This window comes from Orycteropus afer, unplaced genomic scaffold (assembly GCF_000298275.1).
Source record: "Orycteropus afer afer isolate SDZICR_OR568_19922 unplaced genomic scaffold, OryAfe1.0 scaffold00008, whole genome shotgun sequence".
NCBI lineage: Eukaryota > Metazoa > Chordata > Mammalia > Tubulidentata > Orycteropodidae > Orycteropus > Orycteropus afer.
Genome location: NW_006921595.1, coordinates 25,441,572 through 25,468,105, shown reverse-complemented (window position 1 = coordinate 25,468,105; position 26,534 = coordinate 25,441,572). Strand labels below are relative to the sequence as shown.

At 36.6% G+C, this 26,534-nt stretch overlaps 1 protein-coding gene across 1 annotated transcript in view; it reads right to left on the bottom strand.

Moving 5' to 3' along the window:
- Nucleotides 1-26,534, bottom strand: part of DGKB (diacylglycerol kinase beta) — a 913,416-nt gene that overhangs the window by 30,003 nt on the left and 856,879 nt on the right. The window contains exons 23-24 of the mRNA XM_007946219.1: nt 5,388-5,508; nt 3,945-4,005 (exon numbers count right to left, since the gene is read on the bottom strand). Of these exons, the coding sequence (XP_007944410.1) occupies nt 3,945-4,005; nt 5,388-5,508 (182 nt within the window). The remainder of the gene's footprint in view (nt 1-3,944; nt 4,006-5,387; nt 5,509-26,534) is intronic.

Sequence of the window (26,534 nt, the reverse complement as noted above, 5' to 3'; positions counted from 1 at the left end):
CAGTGAGTTTTTTTTTTTTTGTATATTGTTATTAGGTGCCATCGAGTTGGCTCTGACTCATAGCAACCCTATGTGCAACAGAATGAAACCCTGCCCTCTCCTGAGCCAGCCTCACAATCATTGCCTATCATTGCAGTCACTGTGTCAATCCATCTCCTTCAGGCCTTCCCCTTTTTCACTGACTCTCCACTTTAGGTAGCATGATATCCTTCTCCAGAGAATGATCCCTTCTGACAACATGACCAAAGTAGGTGAGATGAAGTCTGGCCATTCTCACTCCCAAGCATTCCAGCTGCACTTCTTCCAAGACAGATTTGTTAGTTCTTCTGGCAGTCCACTGTACATTCAGTAATCTTCACCAACACCACAACTCAAAAGTATTAGCTCTTTTTCGGTCTTCCTTTTCATTGTCCAGCTTTCACATACATATAAGGTGACTCAAAATACCATGGCTTGGATTAGGCTAGGTGTACCTTAGTCTTCTAAGAGATATCTTTGCTCTTCAACATCTTAAAGAGGTATTTTTCAGAAAATTTCCCCACCACTCATCTGTCAGTTTGTCATACAGTGGTGGCTTGTGTGTTGCTGTCAGGCTGGAGGCTATGCCACTGGTATTTCAAATACCAGCAGGGTCACCCATGGTGCAAAGGTTTCCATGGAGCTTCCAGACTAATACAGACTTGAAAGAAGGAAGGGGGCCAACCATTTCTCAAAGAATTGGCCAATGAACCATTGTATAGATCATGATAATTAAAAGGTGAAATTAATGTGCTCTTAATAATTGAAATAAAAATTAATAAAAATGTTCAAAATGTGTCAAAGAAACTAAAATTATTTTTAAAATGTGATCAAATTTCAATAGACATAGACATTTTAAAGCTAGAGAAAGGCAGTAAATGATTTAGGAAATGTCACACTCCGGAAGATTATTACCAGCACTCACTAAGGCCTTTCATACCGAGATCCATGGTGAAGAGCAGAGATGAAGAGTGCAGACTTTAGACCCACACTGTCTGGATTTGAATTTCTACTCTATTAATTACTAGCTGTGCAGAATTAGGTACACTATTTAACCTTTTTCTACTTCAGTTACTTCTTCATCCAAAACACAACAGAAGGACTAACCCTTCCCCCTTTCTTCTTAAGAAGATTCCAAAATAATATTAAAAGGACTCATAGAAATTGTTTTGTTTGATTGCCTTTTTCATTTACTGTTTGACCATAGCTGATGAAATGTGACATTTCATTAAAGACAAGAAAACTAGTACCATCACCACCACTGCCATACTCCGTCCTGACCATGATCATCATTGCTGTCACTACCATCATCACTAGTACTACCATCAGTACCACCCACATTATCAAAACCGTAACTACCACTAAAACCAGCATCATTATCAACCACCATTATGATATCTGCCATCACCGCCTTCTCCAAAAGTACCACCACCATTTCTATCACCACGACTAGATTTTTTTTTCCATCAGTTCCACTATGATTATTACTGCCACTATACCAAATATAGCCACCACCACTACCATCATCATTACCACTACCACCATCAGGGCTACTAACACCTTTATCACCATCATAACCATCACCATCACCGCAGCAATATCACTGTAACTGCCATTACTACCACAGTCACTATTACCACCAGAAACACTTCTACCATCACTGCCAGTACCACTACCACCACCAACAATATCTTTAATGTCCATGTGAATATAAATATGAATTTAGAAGCTGTCATTTGGAGAATAAAGGACAAGATGTAAATGTATACATAGTAGTAAAGGGAGGCAAAAAACTTTTTTTAAAGGACATTTGGAACCAAGTATAGAGATAGGAGAAGGTAGAGGAAGTTGTCAGTTGAGAAAAGCTTTTACACATGTTTCTAATTACAGAAAAAAACAGATTTTACACACTCAAGGTTCAGATTGTTAAATATATATATATGTAAAAAATGAAAAATAAATAAAAGTCATGTTTATGTGCTGGAAACAAAAGTTGGACCGATAGCTACAGAGTACAACCTTTGGAAGGATAATACTAAAAATTTCCCTTTACATGCCAAAGTGTGCTGTTAGGGTTCATAGGTAAAGTCATTTAAACTAGTGTTGAGAAAAATGGGTTTTAGAATCAATGAGCCTTGCATCTGAATCTCAAATCCGGTACATACCTGACTTTGAGTAAGTTACTTAACTTACTCAAAACCTCAGTTTTTTCACATGAAAGTGATGATATCCATTAATCAGCATTGCAAATGAATATTTAATGAATACATATATGTAAAATACAGTAAAACCTATAAAACCCAGAATCTGTGTAAGGTGGAAATCTGTCAAAGAAAGAAAACTCAAATATTGTCCACCAAAATGAGTGATAGAAAAATGGTAAGAATGTAACCGCTCAGAGGCAGAAAACGTGTGAGACCCAGAAAAACATCACAGTCTAATTGAGTTCCAGCTCTCACAGCTTTCACTGTGTAAGCACATAGCACAAAGCTTGCCCAAGATTTAGAACTTTCCTTCCACTCTCAGTCTTACAAAGTATATCTCAGTTGTTGTTGTTGTTGTTATGTGCCGTCGAGTCGGCCCCGACTCATAGCGACCCCTCCTTGGGTTTCCGAGGCAGTATCACTACAGAAGTAGGATTGCCCAACCTTCCTTCCGAGGAGTGACTGGTGGGTATCTCAGTAAATGGTGCCATTATTCACAGTAAGAATGTGAATCCCAAGAAACTCATGCACAAATTCTGTTATTTCTCCATAATGTAGGTCAAATTCACCCACTTGCCTTCTCCTACCCAGCCTCCAATTTTATCCAAGCCCAAGCAACTGATAGACCTTGTCTCCCAGCTGCTACTCAGTTCAAACCTTTCTCCACCTAGCAGACAACATAGACTTTAAACAAAGTATAAATAAGGTGATGATTGAAAACCTTTAGTAGCCTCCTATTGCACTTAGAATAAAACACCATCTTTTGTCCTACATAATCTGTCCCATGGGCAACTTTTCTACTTTACCTCTTACCATTCTCCACCTACCTCAAAAAATTTTGGTGATGTTGTCCTTACTGTTCCCTCAGCACACTGAGTTTTGGCTGTAACCTTTTCTAACAGGCTCCCAGATCTGCTTATCTGAAATAAGATCCTTCTCGCTCCACTCAGTTCCTCTTTATTATTTCACTTTATGTTTTCCATCACATTAGTAAGCTTAAGTTATATCAATTATCTCTCTATCTTGTCCTATTATTAGAATGTAAGTTTCTTGAAGGCAATGATACTATTACCTTGTTTACTCTTTTATTCCCTGTTCAAAGGGCAGTATCCACCATTATTTAATATTAGATAAAACATTCAGTATACAATGAAATTAGAATCTTTATTTTATTTTGGTCAAAATGTCTAATTAAACAAGCAATATCTCATTATCAAGAAAATAACAATGATAGGAAATAAAAGAAGCATTTGCCTGTGTAAAGGAATGTCTTCCAATTCTTGAATGGAGGCAAAGAATAGATGAGTAATCATTTTAAGAAAATTATGTCTGAAGGTCTCATAATAATCACAAGAAAATTTAAGAGAAATTTTATGAGTATATATATTTGTTATCTCCAAAGTTTATAGTTGATCTCTGATACCTGAAAGATATACTTAGACTATGCAACATGGAAAAGGAGCCAAATCATTGTCAAGGACACATAATGCCCCAAACCTGAATGTCATCTATATTCTATATAAGGAAGAAAAAAAAAAAAAAAAGTTTTGGTGATAGTCCCTAAAAATAGTCAAGAAAAAAAGATTAGATATGCTGGAAGAGTATCATTTTAAATTTATTTGACCAAAGTATGTCCATGCTTTTGATTACTGATTTATAGGATTATATGATATTGGGGAAGTGAAAATGAAAGTGATGGCATTTCCATTATTCTGTACTCACTGTGCATGGGGTCTGCATCCATGGTTCCCCATCAATCTGCATTGGAAGGGACTTACTTGTCCTGGGGAAAAATATTTCATTGTAAGTGGAATATAAATAATTTATATAATAGGACATACACACAATAGACAATGATGAGATCAAGGAATGAAAATATGACCATATCTGGGCTCTACAGGGCTCTCTTCTGAAAGAGCTTCATCTCGATTATTAACAAACACCTTAAGAGGTACCTTTGTCACGTTGTTGTTGTTATTGTTGTTATGTGCCATCGAGTCAGTCCCAACTCATAGGGACCCCTCCTTGGGTTTCCAAGATGATATCACTATGGAAGTAGATTGCCCAACCTTCCTTCCAAGGAGTGGCTGGTGGGTTTGAACTGCCAACCTTCTGGTTAGTAGTCAAGTGCCTTAGGCCCTATGCTGCCAGAGTTCCTACCTTTATCACAGGAACATTAAGAATTTCCCCTTTAATGTTACAATATAAACAAAAATCCTTAGTGTCAGGATAAAAATATCAGGGCATATGGTTAACAACACAATCAGAATTCCTACAGCCAAGAGCCTTCTTGTTTTCATGCACCTATATTGTAAAACTGGAGAAAAGTTGTTGTTTCATCAGCTTTTCCAGTATCTATGCATTCATAGTAGTAACTCCCTGCCAAGTTCCTGTCAAGTCTGTGCCATGATTCCTGGTTTCACACCAGCATCAAAATTGAACTAGGTTTTTTTTTTTTTTTTTTTTAATAGATGAAATATTTGAAAAAGCATCTTGAAAGGGTTTAAATTCAAACCATGTATATAATTGTATACGCATAATTGTAACTATTCATTATCTAATTTGATGAAAATAATGTAGATTAATTAATAAAAGAATTTACATTAATAACGCCTCAACAGTACTTTCATTAGGTAATTTGCCCAGTATGTATTTTGGGGCTACAGTGAACTAAGCAGAGTGTGAACCAGGTTAGACAAATTGAACAAACCCTATTGCTGCCAAGTCGATTACAACTCATGGTAACCCCATGTGTTAAAGGGTAGAGCTGCTTCATAGGGTTTTCTTGGCTATAATCTTCAGAGAGGCAGATCATGAGGTCTCCTTATGCAACACTGCTGGGTGAGCTTGAAGCACCAACCTCTAGGTCAGTAGTAGAGGACAAGCCATACACCACCCAGGGAATTTGTGATCAAAATTTGTATGTTAGAATTGGTGCAGCAATGGAAATCAATAAGGGAGAATTGAATTTCAATGAATCCAGTAGGTAATAGCTAATCCACAATTTGTAAAATCTTCCAACTTCCATTATTTTTAAATACAACAGTAATAACCATTAATCATTTGAGGCACAAATAAGACACATGTCAAAGAACCTTGATAATTCTGATTCATTTGTAGTTATGCCATGCCAAACCCCTTCCTCAATTACAGAGAAAAAACTACCTGATGACCACAGAGGAGCATTGAGCCAACCTCCGCCCAGCACTTTTCAGTCCTGTGTATATCTGCCCCATCTCCATGGCTCCTTCCAGGCCAACCACCTCCAGTAGCTGGTCACTCAGGTCTGAAAGGACACAGATGCCTTGTAAGACATTATTAAGACAATTATTATCATATATGTGCATATGCCCCAAATTTAATGCCATTAAATAGTATTGAGATGAAAAAACAAAGCCACTTCACAAAATGAATCTCGTCTATCTTGGAAACTGAAAGTAATGAAAAGATGTTCTAATTTGTGAAACTCTTGGTTTAACTAAACCTTGAGATTCTAAGGAAAACGATTTGCTGTCAGCTTATTCTAAAACAAAATTGGGAAGAATAGATTCTGAGCCAAATAGTGCCAAAAAATACACCAGTAGTTTTTGACATCAACAAACTTAATGCTATTCCACATGTATATATGGAACATTTATACATCCCACATCAGACAGTTTGGCAGCAAATACACATTTTAACACTATAAATAAAGTATGAGGATATGCTGTCAAACATGATTTTGTTAAATTACTGGAATAAGGGATCTAAGAGATCATCAAACTGAAGCTTCTCATTTTTTAGTTAAAACTGGTGCCTTAAATCATTGAGTAACTGGTCCACTGAAATAAGTAACTTTGTGCAGAGCTTCAAGAAAATATATTATTATGCTGAAAGGTTTTATGTTAAGGAATATGCTTATTGCTGTCGTTTTGGGTTGCCATTGAATCAATTCTGATTCACAGAGATCTTATGTGTGTATAGATAATTAGCATAGTGTAATCATTGTTTTATTTTAATGTAAGAGAACAGAAGGGCATCTTTTGCTGAGTATTTACTCAGTGCATGCAACTGGACTAATTGCTTTCCAAATATTATCTTATTTGCTTTTCATCAAAATTAATTTATGGAAAGTATTGTCATCCACTTTTATAGATAGATAGTTGAAAATTAGAGAAATTGATTAATTTACTCATATTCACATACTTAGTAGGTAACAGAGTCAATATTTGAACCCAATCATTTTGATTCATCACCAGTATGCTACCTATATTTGATAAATAAACCTATATGAAGAAGAGAGGATTTTAAAAATACACAGAACATTTTCTTTGGGAGGGAGATTGGACTGTGTGAACTGTAAGTTTCCTTTCCAACCTGAAGGTTTTCACTCAGCCAGAGAGCAGAAAGTTACAATCATATGAGTGGATTCCCGGTGAGCCAAGCACCTCAATATAGCAAGAGCTCATCTTTTCACAGATACAGCTCAGAGTGTCCCAACTCTTGACTTGGAGACAGAAGTCTAAGTGCACATATATGGTCCTTTTTTTTTTTTAATATTCACATGTATTCATAAGTATTTTCGAATGCAAATAAACGGTTTAATTTTGTGTAATAGCAAAAATCCTGGGGGAGGAGGTATAGAGCGGAGGGTATGATAATTATACTAACTAACCATATAATAGCTTGTTATAGCTAGGGTAGACTGATAGAAAAACAAGCAAATGTGTTTTGTGTGGGATTCATTTTGTAGGGAAAGCTTTGAATCCCCACTAGTGAATCTAGTTTTTCAGGAGTTCAGATATTTAAATGATTCATTTTCAGAGTAGTTCAACTGTGTGGCAAATGGAAATTTCAAATTTTGTTAGGCCCATGGCTATTGTTAAGTTTAATATAAGATCTTAGAATAGACTGTATGACCAAGACATGTATTTTCTCAAGTGAACTATAAAAAGCTGCAGTAAGAGATGACCCTGAGTAAAAACCACCTTCTAGTTACAAGATCAAATGTTAACAAGTCAGAAAAACTTAGAGCATTCACATCCCTATATTGAACTCTATTTAGACTTATTTCTTGTGAAACTTATTCTGTGTTTCTAGTTTAAATTTATGTTGCCAAGAACAGATGGACAAGGAATGGAAACATATTCTTTCAGCTGTAGCCGGCACTAAAATGTACTTGGCTCTATAGCCTGGGTGTTAATATACTCATTTCTTAGATATATGTCAACCATAGAACTACATTGTGGCAAGTACTAAAAGCCCAGATGTGTGCCTGGTGATATTTATAAAACAACAACAACAACAACAAGCACAGGAATGGAGTTCACATTTCATGTTATATATTTTGAACTGTCTGGTCTCTATATAGGTGAAATTTCTTGTTAATTTGCAATTGTCTAAGGCAGGTTTATTGGAACTGTTCTACAAGAAATGAAACACTTTCTCACAACAGAATTAATCTGTGAACCCTAACGTTTCCATGAATCACAGAGAATTGTCTGCATCCACACTTCATTGCTACTGTCTACCACCCTCCTGATTTTCTTCTTTCTTTTAATTTGTCTTTATTTTTCTTCTTGATAAAAAATGTCCTTAAAATTAATTCTACAGTTAATAAGCAATATGAAGATATTGTTATGGGTTTAGAAGATTTAGGCTTTCCCAATTTCCAGGTTCTTTCTAACACAAAGAATTGTGTAATTATCATGGAATGTTTGCAAATTCTGGCAAAAGTACATACCATATTTCTTCTAATTAAGAGTTCAAGAAAAAAAAGAAAAAAGAAACTCTAAATTTGTGTTGCATAAATTTGCTTCCATAACACTTTCACATTTTTTGATCCAGCATGATACGCAAACAATGGCAGTATACAATTGATACCTCTAACACACTATCTTTGAGATTGGGGTCCTGATTGATTTCAGACAAAGATAGTTTCTGTCTATATAATTTAAAATTCTTTGTTTCTATAAGTGGTGTTATCTAAAAACATCAAAGACTTCCTCACATTCTAGCTAAAATTCAAGTGCAGCTCTTCCTGAATGTGATAAACAACCAGATTAATCTACTAAATTTGTTTGCTACTTGACTATTGATTTCATATTTAAGAGTAAAAAAATGTACTGCCATGGAGTCTGATCTGATTCATAGCGATCACTCCTTGGGTTTCTGAGGCAGTATCACTATAGAAGTAGATCCTCCAACCTTCCTTCCGAGGAGTGGCTGGTTGTTTGAACTGCCAGCCTTCTGGTTAGCAGTCAAATGCCTTAGGCACTATGCCACAGAGCTCCTATGTCTAAGAATAGACATAAGCAAACTATAGCCCAGGAATTGGCCCAGGAATCAAATCTGGCTCTTTTGGTTAGTTTGTTTGTTTGTGTGTGTGTGTATATAGTTTATAAGTTAATAATGATTTTTCACATTTTAAAATGATTGAGAAAAATCAAACAAAGGATAGTTTGGGACATCTGAAAAGTATGCAAAATTGAAATTTTAATGTCCATAAATTAAGTTGTGTTGGGGACCACCCAGGGTTACTTGCTTATGCACTGTCTATGCCTACAATTGCAAAATTGAATAATCATGATTGAGACCTTATGGCTCACAAAACCTGAAATATTACTATCTGAGCCTTTAGAGAAAAAGTTTGCCAACCTCTTCTTAAAAGAAAGCTGAACCATTTCAGGCCACTGAGGTTTTCGCTTCACTGCTGCCCCTATAAAATACTACATGGCATCACCATGTCCTAAAAGACACACTGCCCTTCCATTAATTCTACAGCATACGTATCCATGCATAAAACAGCTGTTCTTCACCATGGAGTCTCAGCACACTCACAAGCTGTGAAGTGTGTCACAATATGTTGTTAATCACAAAATACCCAAGTTTCCAAATAATTTTATTACAAAAGAAACTAGTTTGACGTGTAACATTACATTCAGCCATTAACGTTTTGGCTGATTTTCTTGAGTTTGAGAAAAACAAGTAGAGTTATAGACAGACAGGCAAAATTACAGTGTCTACTTGCTATCCAGTTAAGAATCAGCTCTCCCTGGAAGTCATCTGCACACTTGGAGAAATCCTGAGATCCTGACATTGAGATGTGTGTGCATCTTTCCCAATAAGGATATAGCCTTGGTTACACTGCCTTGATTATGAAATACACATTTGAAGAAAGAAAGAAAAATATCTTTCTGAAAGGGTTACTGTCTTTCCTAATATATGTCTTTCCTAACACATAGGCCAACAGAGGCAAGAGAATACACCAGGTTACATATTTTTATATTTAAAATAGAAAGTCTATGAGATGTACTTCAGTGGGAAGAAACTCAATGAAATAATAACAACAACAACAACAACCACATGGAGTCTGCAAATCTTAAGGAAGAAAAACGTATCTTTATTTTCATCAAGATGTATTGAAATTAAGCACTTGCCACTATGAAAGGAGCTCTGGTGGCATAGTGCCTAAGGCATTTGGCTAATAACCAGAAGGCTGGCAGTTCAAACCTACCAGCCATTCTTCAGAAGGAAGATTGAGCAATCTACTTACGTATTGATATTGCCTCGGAAACCCAAGGAGGGGTCGCTGTGAATTGGATCTGACCTGATGGCAGTGAGTTTTTAGTGGTGTGCCACTATGATAAATTTAGGCAAGAAACCATAGTTGTAGTAGCAATATGTGTGACTTTGTCATTGAAAGATATCACAGATATCTTCAGATCACATTATAGCTGTCACAATATTTCAAAATGCTACTTATGCTCATTATGAGTTGAAAATTTTAAAAATTATTGACTGTAGGATTTTGAAGTTAATTTGTTAATAAGAAGCACATACATTACTATGTCAAAATTTAAACAGTATTTTAATATAATTGGTTTCCTTTGTTATAATATATATTTTATTATATGAATTTTAACACATTATTCTGAGAAGAGTCAGTAGCTTTCTCCAGACTGCCAAAGCAAGCAAAAATGTAAGAAACCCTGCTTTTAGAGTTTAATTTGCCTTTGATTTTGTAATCTTTCCCTGAGCATTTCTAGTGTTGCATTATTTTGTTACACAGGTAATCGGGAGTATGAAAATGAAATCATAATGTCAGGGGCACAGTAGAGACAAGAGAACACAGGAACTACAGAGATAATAAGTGAGTAATACTTATTCATAGCTTAGTCTCTTCATTTTTGACAGTTATGCCCTGATAATATGTTTCATTATGTAATTGTTTCAGACTGCCATATGTGAGAGAACAGAAGAGAATGCATTACAAACACAGGCTGAGTGTGGGTTGCAGGGCTTCACAGAATGTCGTGTGCATTGAAGGGAGAAAGAGAGAAGGGCGGGGTGGGGCAGGGCCTACCTCTTTGTGCCTACTGTCCAGCAACCAGCTGCAGCACTGTGGGAGACCACGTGCTGTGCTACACTCAGCCACTCAGTGCGGCGTTTTGCAAACACCATAAACTGCTACTTATATCACCATCTACTAAGTCCTTGTTTTGCCACAATGAGACCCGGCTAGCTATGGATTTATATCTTCTGAGTATGGATTTTATGCCTTCCAGTAATGCTTCACTTATCTAGCAACTATTTGAAACACGTCTAAGATTCTTGGGGAAAAAAACAAACAAACAAACAACTTTTAGAAAGACAATGTAGATATAAAATCGACCCACCAAAAAGAATAAATTTTACTTCTAGGATTCTCCCTGAACATGTCCATCCATTTGTTCCTAATTTAGATGCTCTTCTCACAAGCATAATTAGCTGTTTTCCATGACCTCCATAAATTAGATGATGCAAATTAGAAAAGGGAGTGGGTGGAAGAGGCTGCAGCATTAATTTATTGATATGGACTCCGTGCTTCACAGTACATGTATGTAAGCATAAAAGCAGGCTGTTAGCACCTTTAGGGAATATGCTATACAACTGTAGATATACTAACAAGGGAGAAAGAAAATGGGGAGGACTAATATATCCTGCTTGTCCACTATAAGCAAGCACTCTGTTAGGGATTTACAGGCAGTTTTCCATTTAAGACTCCCAACAGTACTTTGAGGCTGATATTATTCTTCTCATTTTATTGACAAGGAGACTGTAACTTGCCCACGTCCTCACATACAGTAGAAAATCTGTTTTTCAACCAGATATACTTGACTCCAAAATCCATGTTACCATACATACTGACAACAGTCAGAACTAACAGATTAGATGCTGACACTGATCAAGAGAGAGAAAATATTGCAAAGAAATACATATAACATCTTAAAATGGTACCAATAACTATTCCACCTCTCAACAGTTTTGGATATCAACATCAAATTAAAACAAAGTATAAAAACTCCCATTCATAATGACTATCAAGGTCATGTGTGAATTATACTCTCAAGTGTGTCTATAAATAGACCAAGAAATGAAAAATATGTTTTGGAAATATTTCTATTGAATATGTTAAAATACAGAAACTAAAAAGATTAGAGTTTGATATAGAAATAGATAAACTGGAGTTACATAGAAAATCTGACATTGTAAAATATCACATTATCTGTTGAAATCTGACAAATGAGGCAATAAGAGAGAAGTACAGAAATACATATACACCCAGGATTCCCACTTGGAAGAGGAGAATTCTACCACTGAACCACCACATTTAGGGCAGTGGTGGTTCAAGTGGTGGAACTTTTCCTTTCCCTGGGAAAACCTCAGTTCGATTTCCAGAACACCCGTCATGCACAGCTACCACCAGTCTGTTAGTGGAGCCTTGCATGTTTCTATGATGCTGAACAAGTTTCAGAAGAGCTTCCAGACAAAGATAGACTAGGAAGATAAACCTGGGATCTGCTTCTGAAAATTCAGCCATTTAAAACCCTATAGGTGACAGTAATCCAATCCCACTGTACCATGGGGGTTTCTGTGAATTGCGGGCTGACTTGATGACAGTTAACAACCATGTATGTGCACACACAAACACACACACACTTACATGTTTATGGTGGAATATGCCTAACTTTTGGGAGCTCTGGTAGCATAGTGGCTAAGACACTTGCCTGCTAACCAGACGGCTGGCGGTTCAAACCCACCAGCCACTCCTCGGAAGGAAGGTTGGGCAATCCTACTTCCGTAGTGATACTGCCTTGGAAACCCAAGGATGGGTCGCTATGAGTCGGGTTTGACTTGACGGCACATAACAACAACAACATGCCTAACTTTCAGAATGGCTTTTAAAGAATGAATTTGATCATCTTTTCTTAATCCATCTGGTTTTTGAAAACCAGCAGCCAAAGCTGACTATAACTTTATGTTTTGATTCTAAAATTCTGAACTTCTCTAAATGGATCCAAAAAAAGGAAAGAAGTGAAATCACAGTATGGTATACTGTCAGCAACTTCCCTATCATGCCCAAAGCAGTCCAAGACCTGCAAATCACTTTGTGATGGCATACTTGAAAAGTGATCTTCACCCTAGGACACACAACCCAAGAAATCATAAGCATTTCACTCACATGACCCATAGAAAACAAGTTTAAAGACTTCCACAGCAATTCATTGCTGCAACTGGTAACATGTATTATCAATAAATGTAAAAAAGAATTTATGAGTGCAAGCTAGCAGTGAATATGGGCATTGCTGCTTCTGAGTTCTTAAGTCAGTTTGTTCTCATTAAGCTTTGTTGGGGGACTGAAGGCTCTTGCTTGTTTTCTGTGTGAATGAGCCATTAGTGTGTGTGGGAATGTTTTCACAGCACCATGCCTCCCCTGCCTTCTTCCATAAACCAAGCGACTTCATGTGTCTCCTCATATTTGCACCATCACTAAACAAAGCAAGTGCTCATGAATGAAGGCTGATGTCAGCAAATTCTGAATAGCTTCTGGAGGGGCATCCTGTGCCCTAACACTCATGCCTGCTAAGAGGATGAAGTCACCAGGGAGATACCCAATCCCTTTTCTCCTCAGAATTAAGCAGTTTCAGCAATTAAAAGAAGAAAAAAAATCCAATTGTAAGATGCATTGCCAATATTACTTCACATATGACTATGTAGCCTTTATATTTAATTCTAGAAGCACTATTAAAATAATTTATTTTTCTGAGGTATATTATAGACTATAATGAGATGTTTTAATGGTTTATTTTACTTTCAGTGAAATATGAAAAGCACTTGTGAAAAATTATTAAATGTTCAAAACATAGCAATACAGTTGAAACTCATTTATAAACTTAATGTTGAAAAGTAAAATAAGGACAAAGCAAAAGTGATTTACACCAAAATTTTTCCTGCATAATGAAACTGTTTTTACTGTCCAGTTTATCTTGGTTGTATATAAATATTGTACTCCTAGCAAGAGATTGAATGGCTCTAACATATTTCGAGTGGTTATTGCACTTTCTCAAATCATTTGCATAAAAACATGATTAGCTGGAGCCTTCAGGATCCAAATAAGAGGAAGGAGATGGGCCCCACCTCAGAGGCAGGAATGGGAGAGAACACTGGGGATGACAAAGCAGCAGGGTCCAGTAGTATCCAGGTAAGGGGAGGATGGAGAGGTTTTGAACAGCTAAAGGAGACAAATGTGTCTGTCAGCTTGTCATAGTGTGGTGGCTTGCACATTGCTGTGAGGCTGTGCCACTGGTGTTTCAAACACCAGCAGGGTTGCACATGGTACACAGCTTTCAACAGCTTACAGACTGAAACAAACTAGGAAGAAGGAAGAGGCCATCCACTTCTCAAAGAATAGGCCAGGGAAAATCTTATGAATAGCATAGAAACACTGTCTGATACATTACTGGCCAACTTTATGAATAGCCTGGAAACATTGTCTGATACAGTGCAGGAAGATGAACCCCTTAGGTCAGAAGGCTCTCAAAATACAACTGTGAAAGAGCTGCCCCATCAGAGTAGAACCAACCTTAATGTATGGATACAGTAAAGCTTTCAAGACATCCATTTGCTGATGTGGCACAACTCAAATTGAGGAGAAACAGCTGCAAATATCCATTAATAATTAGAACATGGAATGTATGAAGTATGAATCTAGAAAAGTTGGAAGTTGTCAAAAATGAAATGGAACACATAAAGATTGATATCCTAGGCATTAGTGAGCTGAAATGGACCAGTTTTGGCCATTTTGAATCAGACAACTATATGATCTACTATGCTGGGAATGACAATTTGAACAGAAATGGTGTGGCATTCATCATCACATTGGATGCTTCAAGATCTGTCCTTGAGTATAATGCTGTCAGTGATAGGATAATACACATATGTTTACAAGGAAGACCAGCTAATATGACTATTATTCAAATTTATGCACCAACCATCAAAACCAAAGATGAGGAAATCGAAGACTTTTATCAACTTCTGCAGTCTGAAATTAACTGAACATGCAATCAAGATGTATTAATTATCACTGGTGACTGAAATCCAAAAGTTGGAAGCAAAGAAGAATCACCAGTAGTTGGAAAATTTGGCCTTGGTGACAGAAATAACATAGAAGAGCATATGATAGAATTTTGCAAGACCAATGACTTATTCATTGCAAATATCTTTTTTACAACAACACAAATAGTGGCTATGCATGTGAAGTTTGCCAGATGGAAGACACAGGAATCAGATTGACTACATCTGTGGCAAGAGGTAATGGAAAACCTCAATATCTTCAGCTAAAACAAGGCCAGGAGTTGATTGTGGAAAAGGCCATCAACTGCCCATATGCAAGTCCAAGTTGAAGTCCAAGACAACTGAAACAAATCCATGAGAGCCAAAATACAATCTTGAATATATCTTTCCTGAATTTAGAGATCATCTAAAGAATAGGTTTGATGCATTGAACACCAATGACCAAACACCAGAAGAATTGTGGGATGACATCAAGAACATCATCCATGAAGAAAGCAAGAGGTCATTAAAAAGATGAGAAAGGAAGACCAAAATGGATGTCAGAAGAGACTCTGACACTTGCCCTTGAGTGGAGAGTAGCTAAAGCAAGTGGAAGAAATGACAAGATAAAAGAGCTGAACAGATTTCAAAGAGAAGCTTAAGCAAACAAAGACAATTATTATAAAAAAATGTGTAAAGACCTGGAGTTAGAAAACCAAAAGGGAAGAACATGCTTGGCATTTCTTAAGCTGTAAGAACTGAGGAAAAAATTTAAGCCTCAAGTTCCAATATCAAAAGATTCTATGGGCAAAATATTGAATGATGTAGGAAGCATCAAAAGAAGATGGAAGGAATACACAGAGTCACTGTACCAAAAAGAACTGATCATGTTTCTTCCATTTCAGGAGGTGGCACATGTTCAAGAAGCAATGGTATCAAAGGAAGAAGACAAAGTTGCACTGAAGGAATTGGCAAAGAACAAGGCTCCAGGAATTGATGGAATGCCAATTGAGATGTTTCAACAAATGGATGTTGTGCTGGAGGCACTCACCCAGTTATGCCAACAGATTTGGAAGAGAGCTACCTGGCCAAATGCCTGGAAGAGATCCATGTTTGTACCCATTGCAAAGAAAGGTGATCCCACAGAATGTGGAAATTATCAAACAATATCATTAATATCACATGCAAGTAAAATCTTTCTAAAGAAAGTTCAAAAATGGTTGCAGCAATATATTGACAGAGAATTTCCAGAAATGCAAGCTCGATGCAGAAGAAGACATGGAATGAGGGATATCATTGCTGATGCTGATGTCAGATGGATTTTGGCTCAAAGCAGAGAATACCAGAAAGATGTTTACTTGTGTTTTATTGACTATGCAAAAACATTCAATTATGTGGATTATAACAAATTATGGATAACATTGAAATGAATGGGAATTCCAGAACAACTTACTTATACTCATGAGGAACCTGTACATAGACCAGGAGGCTGTTGTTCAAGCAGAACAAGGGGACACTGCATGGTGCAAAATCAAGAAGGGAGTGCATTAGGGTTGTATCCTTTCACCATGATTATTCAATCTGTATGCTGAGCAAATAATCCAAGAAGCTGGACTATATGAGGAAGAACATGGCATCAAGATTGGAGGAAAAATCATTAACAAGCTGTGATATGCTGATGATACAAGTTTGCTTGCTGAAAGTGAGGATAACTTGAAGCACTTACTTATGAAGATTGAAGAATACAGTCTGAAGTATGGATTACATCTCAATATAAAGAAAACAAAATATAAAGAAAACAAAAATCCTCACAATTGGACCTATAAGCAGTATCACTATATATGGAGAAAAGATTGAAGTAGTCAAAGACTTCACATTGCTTGGTTCTACAATTGACGCCAATGGAAGCAGCATTCAGGACATCAGGCCACATACAGCACTGAGCAGATTGGCTGCAAAAGCCCTCTTTAAAATGATGAAGAACAAAGATGCCTCCTTGAGGACTAAGGTGTGCCTGACACAAGCCGTGGGATTATCAATCGCCTCATACGCATGTGAGAGTTGGACAATGAATAAGGAAGATCAAAGAAGAATTGATGCTTTTGAGTTGTGGTGCTGGTGAAGAATGTGGAAAGTACCATGGACTGCTAAAAAATCTAACAAATCTGTCCTGGGGGAAGTGCAGGCAGAATGCTCCTTGGAAGCGAGAATGGCCAGACTTTGTCTCACCTACTTTGGTCATGTTATCAGAAGGAACCATTCCCTGGAGAAGGATGCCATCCTTGGTAAGGTGGAGGGTCCACGGAAGAGGGGAAGGCCCTCAACAAGATGGATTGATACAGTATTTGTGGTGATGGGTTAAAGTATTGCAAGGATCGTGGAGCTGGCTCAGGGCCAGGCAATGTTTTGTTCTGCTGTGCATACAGTTGCTATGAGTCGGAGATGACTCAACAGTACCCAACAACAACAGATAGAAGCAAATCTTCCTCTCCTGGCAGTTTGTCTTAAGAGAGAAGAGGCTGAATTAAATCCCAGCAAGCTTCATTTGTAACTTTTTGGTAGATAACATATATGATTATACCCTAAAGTATACTGTCTTGCCAGAGAACACTTTTAAACCTGCTGAGTTAAGGCACTGCACAACAGGTGTCATAGTTTCTGCTTAGAACACTATGTGTGTTTAAGAAGTTTCCCTGTTATGCAGAACTGAGCACTCTCCTCTCATGAATTGAGACAGGAACTGTTATGGTCTTAAGCACTAACAAGTCAACACACTTAACAGCATTCTTGCCTCACAGTTGAAAGATGAATAGTTCTTGGCTCATCAGTGCATCTAGGAAGGAATTATTAGAGGCAGGGAAGACTCTGCTTAATTTGGTTTTCCATTTTTTCAAAGCTTGTAACAGATTGTGAACAGATGGACCATCATGTCTAATAGACTATCTGTTAAGAAGTTAGCTTATCTTACTATACACCTGGATTTTTCTATTCTGTATATATGCTTCCTTTTTATTTCCTTCTTATGAAGTGAGATAATTTTATTTCATGACCTACCAAATAATAATAATAATAATAAATTTTTATTACTGTCTTGAATTACCAAATTCAATCAATGTTGACAAAATAGTTTCATTTGGAAGGTCTTTTAACCCCATTTATAAATACAAAAAATACAATCTCCTTTGTCATACCAATTATGAAGTAAGCATAGAAATTCATTCCACACATGAAATCATGTAGTAGAGAGAACTTAAAAACTATTATTATATGAGATTTTCAGTATCTTTCACCTCATAACTCTTACTAATCATCTACTGATGAGCTTCCAAAGAACTTGAGTTTAAAAAAAAATGAAGAGAGAGAGAGAAAAAGTAAGCCCCTGTAATAGGCATGTTGAGAAGATTCACACATGTACAAAAGATGTCTGTGAAAAACTTTTCTTTTATGTTTTAAAAGGTGTGTTGATATATTTTCATATACTGCACTGATATTAATCTAGCTTTTAAAAAATAAACATTTACGATTAATAGTAATGTAAAAAGTCAAACTGTGACATTAAAAATACCCTTATCCCTAACACTTAAGAATATAAGAGAAGTTCAAGTGCAAACTTTCAGATTTCCAAGGCTGTAAAAACAAGGACTTTATCTGTTTCAAAGAGTTTTTTTGGGGATGGAGGAAGCCAAAATCTCTTTTATAGTAAATACTTTGCTACTATAACTCATTCTTCCCCTACCTTTCCTTATAAGAGATATATCCTTTTAATGGTTTAAAATTATTGCATTGATACTCTTGGTGCAAAGAAAAAAAATTCTATTTAGCTGTATTCTTTAGAAGTTATTTGTTTAAAAGGGCTTCACTGTATTGGTCTTGTAGTCCTTCATACAACAGAACAAAAGCACTTCTATGAAAGAAGGCTAAACTTGGACAAACCGTAAAAAAAAGCAAAGTTCCTCTCTGTTTTTATCAAATTTGATTGCTGCAGCTGTTCCCAGTTTCTGTATTTTAAAAATAGCCTTATTCAGTGCCTTGTTGGCTAAAGGCCAGAGTGCCATTAGAACATGCTGTACGGAAAACCTCTATTCAGTTACAGATACAGAAATATATTTAAGATCAGTGGGGGTCATCTGCAGCAAACACTTGTAAAGGAAAATAGAATTTTAATGTGCTTGGACTGATCACCACTTTTAATAGGTAGTTTAAAGCCCACATGAAGAAAATTGGTATTAATTTTGTTTCTCTTTATCAGGTTAATATGCAGAATAAGTATTAACTTCACTGGAAAAATGTTATTAGAAAAGTCTGTTCCTTAAATAGCATTGTGTAGCTGAGATATAAATTTCAAGGAATATCTACTAGTGGCTTTTGTTTGACAAGCTCACAGATATCTATCCAGTGGAAAGATAAGTATTATTGAGTAAATGCTACAAATGGAATCACAACTTTTCTCTGATATAGGCCACTTAACTAAGATCAATGGGTGTGAAATAGACCAATCTGTCCAAGAAAATGAGTGTAGGCACTCATTTTGGACTGATACATTGGGCATTTGGCTCAAAGTGAGTGGGGATAGGGTCAAAGAATTAAATTATTCAGTTGAGTCTCAGAGCTGAGCAACATGTGTACTAGTTCTTTCCTTTTTCCATTTGGACTCAGCAATGAATTCGAGCTAGCATTTGGGGCTAAACAGATTAATGAAGAAATGCTAATTTGAGTTGCAAATAAAAAGAATCTTTTCTGCCTGGATCATTGACAAAAAGAAGGAATTTTTGAAGACAGGGAATGAGAATAGAGAGAAAGAATTAGAAAGTAGGCACCTAGAGGGAACATCTAGGTGACAGAGATGCTGAAAAAATTTAGAGCTGGGGATCCTGGGAATACGGTGGTGTAAACAGACCATCATTCCAACCCTCTCCCACAAATAAAAGAAACACAAGGAAAGGATGCCTGGCTTTGAGAGATTCTGAATCAAGGAGCAGAGGAAAACAGTGGGGAACTGCAGACAGGCAAAAATCAACAAATCAACAGCGAATTGCTTATGGTGGGAAAATTGATTCTCCCACCATCCCTGTTCCTCCCCCCAGCCACATGGGTTACCGTCTGCTGTGAACTGGGGAAGTGGCCACAGAAAAGGAGCCTGTTTCCCTAACGACCACAGCTCCTGCTTGTGCAAAGAGACAGGACTTCAAGCTTCTACTCTAAAATCAAGAAGGGGGACCTCCCCCTGGGTCTGTTGGGAATCTGCCAATACTTCCCCCATCTGGATGCTATTGGCTGCAAGCCTACTGTGAATTGCTACAGAAGGCCCAAGAAGTGGAGTCTTTCTCCAAAATCAACACTCTACCTGTCTCCTGTGCATCCCACAGCTCAGACCAGAACTTCTGGGGAGTCAGGTCAGGTGCATCTGTTCCCCTTTTCAGTTGAAAGGTGCTGAGGACTGCTAACTAAGGCTGCCATATGATAGGAAGCAGGCATCTTTAGTGGAGGCTGTACCCATAGCCAGCATACTACAGGGGTGGCTCTGATGATAAAAGACAGATCTCCCTGGGGCTTCATCTGGAGTGTGACAACCCCTCCCCCACCCAAATATTATCATCTGAAAGTTGGCTGTGAATTGCCACAGAAGGCTCTTGCAGTGGAATCTGCTCTCAACACTTTACATGCCTCCCTGTAAACCCCATAACTCTGGCCTCTGACACCAACAATATAAACCTCGCTGAGAGGCACTTAGCGTTAGTTTGCCCACACTTCCAGTTGGTAGAGGACTGCTGACTGAGGCTGCTGTGTGCCAGGAAGCAGTCTTGGGTGGAGGCTGCACTTGCAATCAATAATCTACCTAGGGGACTCTGACAGCAACAAGGTCGACCTCCATGGGGATCTGACCGGGGTGTGACACAGCCTCCTCCACCTGGTATTTGTTAGTTACCAGGTTGTTGTAAACTGATACAGAAGGTTACCAAAGTAGAGTCTGCTCTCATAGTCAACATTCTACCTACTTCCCAGTGCACCCCATAACTCAGGCCTCTGAAACCAACAGAACATATATCTCCTTGGGGATCACTTTGCATCTGTCTACTCCTTCCAGTTGGACTTAGGACTGCTCACTGAGGCTGCTGTATGTTAGGAAGCAGGTGTTGTTAGTAGAATTTACACACACAGCCCACACAGTACAGGGGACCTGATAACAGCAAGGCAGATCTTTTTATGGGGTGTCTTTGGAGTGTAACAACCCATCTCCCAACTGGAAACTGTTAGCTGCTGAGCTGACAAGCTCTTACAGAAAGTTCCTACAGTGGAGTCAGGAGGCGGGTCATCTAGGTGAAAAATACTTGTCACTGTGGTCTCACTATAGGGAAACTGGGACTCTGAAATCAATAATACAAATTTCTCAGTGTCAGCCCTCCTCCTGCTAAAATGGAAGCAAGTCTGCCTGTACTTCCCCTGAATTCCAGCTCAGTATGAGCAATCCTCACAAAGCAGAGAAGGAAGACTTGTGCAACAGTTTTTGTATAGGGGGCTCCATGAACGTGGTTTTGCCAATTAAAAACATGGTTTCAGAAACAGAGAGGGACAGAAGTAATAAGCACAGAGATACAGAGACAGAGAGAGAGAAGACTAAATCCTCTGGCAGACAGATTGGTTAGTACCTGGTATTTTACCTGAGTTGTGAAGCCCACTGGTTGAAATCACAGCATTTCTTTAGTGTATTTGGGAGAAATTGAAAGTTGAAAACTGAGTTCTGGATCTTTTAAATCCCAATTAAATCAGGAAGAGAGAATGAGCTATCACAGAAAAGAGAGGAAATGGTAAGCAAAGGCTGAAGGCATAAGCCCACCTAAGAGTTTATTGCGAAAGTAGCAAAAACACAAAACACTGGGGGAAACTGGGAAAGTAAAAAAAAAATGAAAAATTCCATTTCCCAAACAAAAAATAACAAGACACACAGAGAAATAATAGCCCATTCAAAGGGATATAATAAAGGGAGTAAAAATGCTTGTGGGAATGACCAAATAATGACAGAAATGAAAGAATATAACAGAACTTTAAGCATAATTAAATAACTGAGGGAAAACATAGACAAAGAGTTAAAAGATATAAGGAAAACAGTACATGAACAAAATGAAGATTTAAAGAAAGAGATATTGCAACTGAAATGGATAATACTGAAATCAGAAACAAAATATATTGGACTTTGCAATAGATTTAATCAGGTAGAAGAATGAATCAATGAATTAGAGGATAAGATAGTTAAAATTAGAGAAGCTGAAAAGCAGTAAGAATGGAGGTTTAAAGAGGCTGAGAATTGTTAATGGAATAACGGGAAAACAAGAGATCAAATATATGCAATATGGGAATTCTAGAAGAAGATGTGTGAGAAAAAAGGACAGAAAGAATATTTGAAGAAATAATGACAGAAAATTGCCCCAATCTAATGAACATAAAGCTACAAACCCAAAAAACTCAAAGAACCCCAAGCAGAATAAACCAAAAGAGATCTACACTGACACATTATAGTTAGCCTCAGAAAAAATAAAGATAAAGACAGAATCTTGAAAGCAATGAGAGAGAAGCAAACTGTCACTTACAAAGGATCCCCAATATGATTAAACATCAATTTCTCCTCAGAAACACTGGAAGCCAGAGGCAATAGAATGATATATTTAAAGTGCTAAAAAGCAAAACAAACAAACAAAAAACTGTCAACCAAATATACTACACATAAGAATACTACTTCAAGAATGAAGGTGGAATTAAAACAACCCCAGGCAAACAGAAGCTAAGAAAGTTCATATTGACCCAACTGGCCTTACAGAAAATCCTGAAAAGTGTTCTGTAGATGGAAAGGAAAAGATACTAGAAAGTAATTTAAAATTATACATAAAAGAAAGATCCTTGATAAAGAGGAATGCTTGGACAAATATAAAAAGGTTAGTAGTAAGGTATTCATGCTTGATAACTCTAAATATTTTGTCCTCAGTTTTTAAATAACAAATATTTAAAAAGCAAGGATAAAATTATATTACAAGGTACAAGAAATATAAAGATATAGTGATGGCAACAACAAAATGTGTGGATCAGGAACAGTATAGAACTTCTTGTATGTTACTGAAGTTGAGTTGGTACCAACTTCCCCTAAAATGTTAAAATTCAAGTTGTTAAGTACAATATTCATGGTGATCAGTAAGAAAAAGAGTCAGTACAACAAAGCAACAAAACACAGAAGCAAGTAGTAGTGAAGGGCAAAGACAAAGAAAGCTTAAAAACAGACCAAATAAACAAATAAATAAGAGAATGCCAAAATAAGTCATTTTTTATCAGTAATTACAGAATATAAATAGACTAACTCACTGGCGTAGAGTTGGCCTTGACTTGGGTTTCCAAGGCAGTATCTCTATGGAAGTAGATTGCCAGTCTTCCTTCCAAGGGGTGACTGTTGGATTTGAACCACCGGCCTTCTGGTTAGCAGTCAAATGTCTTAGGCACTGTGCCACCAGAGCTCCTAAATATAGACTAAATTCTCCAAAAATCAGAGAGTGGCAAAATGGATAAAGAAAAAAAAAAAAAAAATGACTTAATTATAAACAACTTAAATGCACATACAGAAATAGTTTAAAAGTGAAAAGATGGAAAGAAATATCCCATGCAAATAGTCACCAAAAAAAGAGTTGGAATAGAAATCTTAATATCACACAAATTAGAGTTTAAGACAAAATTTGTTGGAAGAAATTAAAACGACATTATATTTATCAAAAGTCAATTAAACAACAAGATTTAAAAATGGGAATTCCAGAGCACTTAATTGTGCTCATGAGGAACCTGTTCATAGACCAGGAGGTTGTTGTTTGAACAGAACAAGGGGGTACTGCATAGTTTAAAATCAGGCAACGTGTGTGTCAAGGTTGTATCCTTTCACCATACTTCTTCAATCTGTATGCTGAGCAAATAATCTGAGAAGATGGACTATATGAAGAAGAATGTGACATCATTAACAACTTGCAGTATGCAGATGACACAACCTTGCTTGCTGAAAATAATGATGATATGAAGCACTTCCCAGTGAAGGTTAAAGACTACAATGTGAAGTATGGATTACGCTTCAACATAAAAAAAAAAAAAAAAAAATCTTCACAACTGGACCAATAAGCAGCATCATGACAAATAGAGAAAAGATTAAAGTTGTCAAAGATTCATATTACTTGATTCCACAATCAACACCAATGGAAACAGCAGTCAAGAAGTCAGATATCATACTGCACTGGAAAAATCTGCCGGAAAATAACTTTTTAAAGTGCTGAAGAGCAATTGAAGATCTTTGAAGACAAAGATGGACCTAATTCAAGCTGTGGTATTTTCAATTACCTCATATGTATGTGAAACCTGGACAATGAATTAGGAAGACTGAAGAAAAGTTGATGCTTTTGGGTTTGTTGGCAAAGAATACTGAAAGTACCATGGAAAAATTTATTAATGGAAAAACTAACAAATCTGTCCTGCAAGAAGTGCAGCCAATATGCTCCCTGGAAATGAGAATGTTCATACTTTATCTCATCTACTTTGGTCATGTTGTCAGAAGGGACCATTCCTTGGAAAAGAATATCATGCTTGGTAAAGTGGAGGGTCAGTGAAAAAGAAGAAGACGCTCAACGAGATGGATTAACATAGCAGCAGCAATGATGGGCTCAGGCATAGCAAAGATTATGTAAATGGCACATGACTGGGCAATGTTTTGTTCTGTAACAACAATAACAAATGAAGAGATTTAGTCAATGATTAAAAAAACAAAAAAAAACTACCTTACAACAACATCAATAAAACCCTGGAACAGATGGCTTTACTGGGAATTCTATCTAATATTAAGAGACGGATGACACCAACACTTTTTAAATTCTTCCAAAAGATAGAGAAGGAAGGAATACTCCCTAATTAAGTCTATGAAGCAAACATAATCCTGATATCAAAAACAGACAACAACACCACAAGTATAGGTCGATATTTCTCATGAATATAGGTGAAAAATCCTCAAAAAAAAAAAAAAAAAACACCAGTGAAGAGAATACAAACACATATTAAAATAGTCATATACTATGACCAAGTGAGTTTTTTTTCCAGGAATGGAGGGATGGTTCAACAGTAGAAAATCAATCAATAGGGTAAAGGAAAAGAAACACATGATTATGTTCATGGATGCAGAAAAAGCATTTGATAAAATCCATCACTGTTTCTTGACAAGAACCCTAAGAAGTTTAGAATAGAAAGGAAATTCCTCAGTGTGATTCAGAATGTATATCAAAAACCAACAGCTAACATTACACTTGATGGAGAAAGATTGAGAGCTTCCCCTTGAAATCAGAACGAAGACAAGGGTGCCCATTCTCACCACTTCCATTCAATATTGTATTAGAAGTCATACCCAGAGCATTAAAGACAAGAAAAATAAATCAAAGGTATCTAGATTTGAAAAATAAGACATAAAATTATCTCTATCTGTGAGTGATATGATCCTGTATTAGAAAATCCCAAAGAGTCCTCAAGAAAACTTCTAAAACTAATAAAGTGATTTTGCAAAGTTGCAGGGTTTAAAGTCAACAAACAAAAATCAGTTGGGTTTCTATATATCTGCAATGAGAAATCTGAAAGGGAAATTAGGGAAACAGTTCCATTTATAGCAGTATCTAAGAGAATAAAATACTTAGGAACAAATCTGGGAGCTCTGGTGGCGTACTGACTAAGACATCTAAGCAGAAACGTGAATGAGTTATACAATGAAACTGTAGAACACTGGTGAAAGATATTACAGACTTACTATCTTTATTAATTAATAATATCAATAAAGATATTAAGAATATTGTTTATTTATTAATTTATTATTAATAATAATTTATTAATAATAATAATTTATTATTATTATTAAAGATGTTTCATGTTCATGGTTTGGAAAACTTTATATTGTTAAGATGTCAGTATTACCTACCCAAAGTGATTTATAAACTCAAGGCAATTTTGAAAAAATTACAACATCTTTCTTTATAGAAATAGAAAAACCAATCCTCAACTTTATAGGGAATGGCAAGAGACCCCCAATAGCTAAAGTTATTTTGAAAGAGAAGAACAAAGGAAGACTCACGCTTTCTGATTTTAAAACATATTATACAGCTATAAGAATCAAAATAGCCTGGTACTGGTATAACAATAGACAGAGACCACAGGAATAGAACTGAGAGTGAAAAAAAAAAACAAAAACAAACAAACAAACAAAAAAATCCTACACATCTATGGTCACCTGCTTTTATATAAGTATTCTAGGTCCATTTGATGGGGAAAAAAGAGTATCTTTAATAAATGGTATTGGGAAAATTAGATTTCTACATGCAGAAAAATGAAACATGATCCACGTCTCACAAATTCAAAATGGATTAAGGACTTAAATGTGCACACCCAAACCATAAAATTCTTAGAAGAACAATTGGGCAACACTATCAAGCCAAGATTTAACAGTAGATAATATAAGTAACAAAAGCACAAACAGCAAAAGACAAAATAAATAATTGGGACCTCGTAAAAATTAAAAAAAGAAAAAAACCAACTTTTGTTACTCAAGACTTTATCATAAAAGTGAAAAGATATGCTACCAACTAGGAGAATATCTTCAGAAACCGTATATCAGACAAGAATCTAATAATCAAAAAATATATGAAACTTCAAAATTTCACAGCAAAAAAGGTAAATAACCCAATCATATATTTTAATAGACATTTCATCAAATGGGACATTCAAATGGCCACCAAACACCTGAAAAGATGTTCAGTGATATTAGTCACCACAGAGATGAAAATCAAAACCACAATGAGATACCACCATACTTCTGCTTGTTGTTGTTATGTGCCGTCGAGTCAAACCTGACTCATAGCGACCCCTCCTTGGGTTTCCGAGGCAGTATCACTACAGAAGTAGGATTGC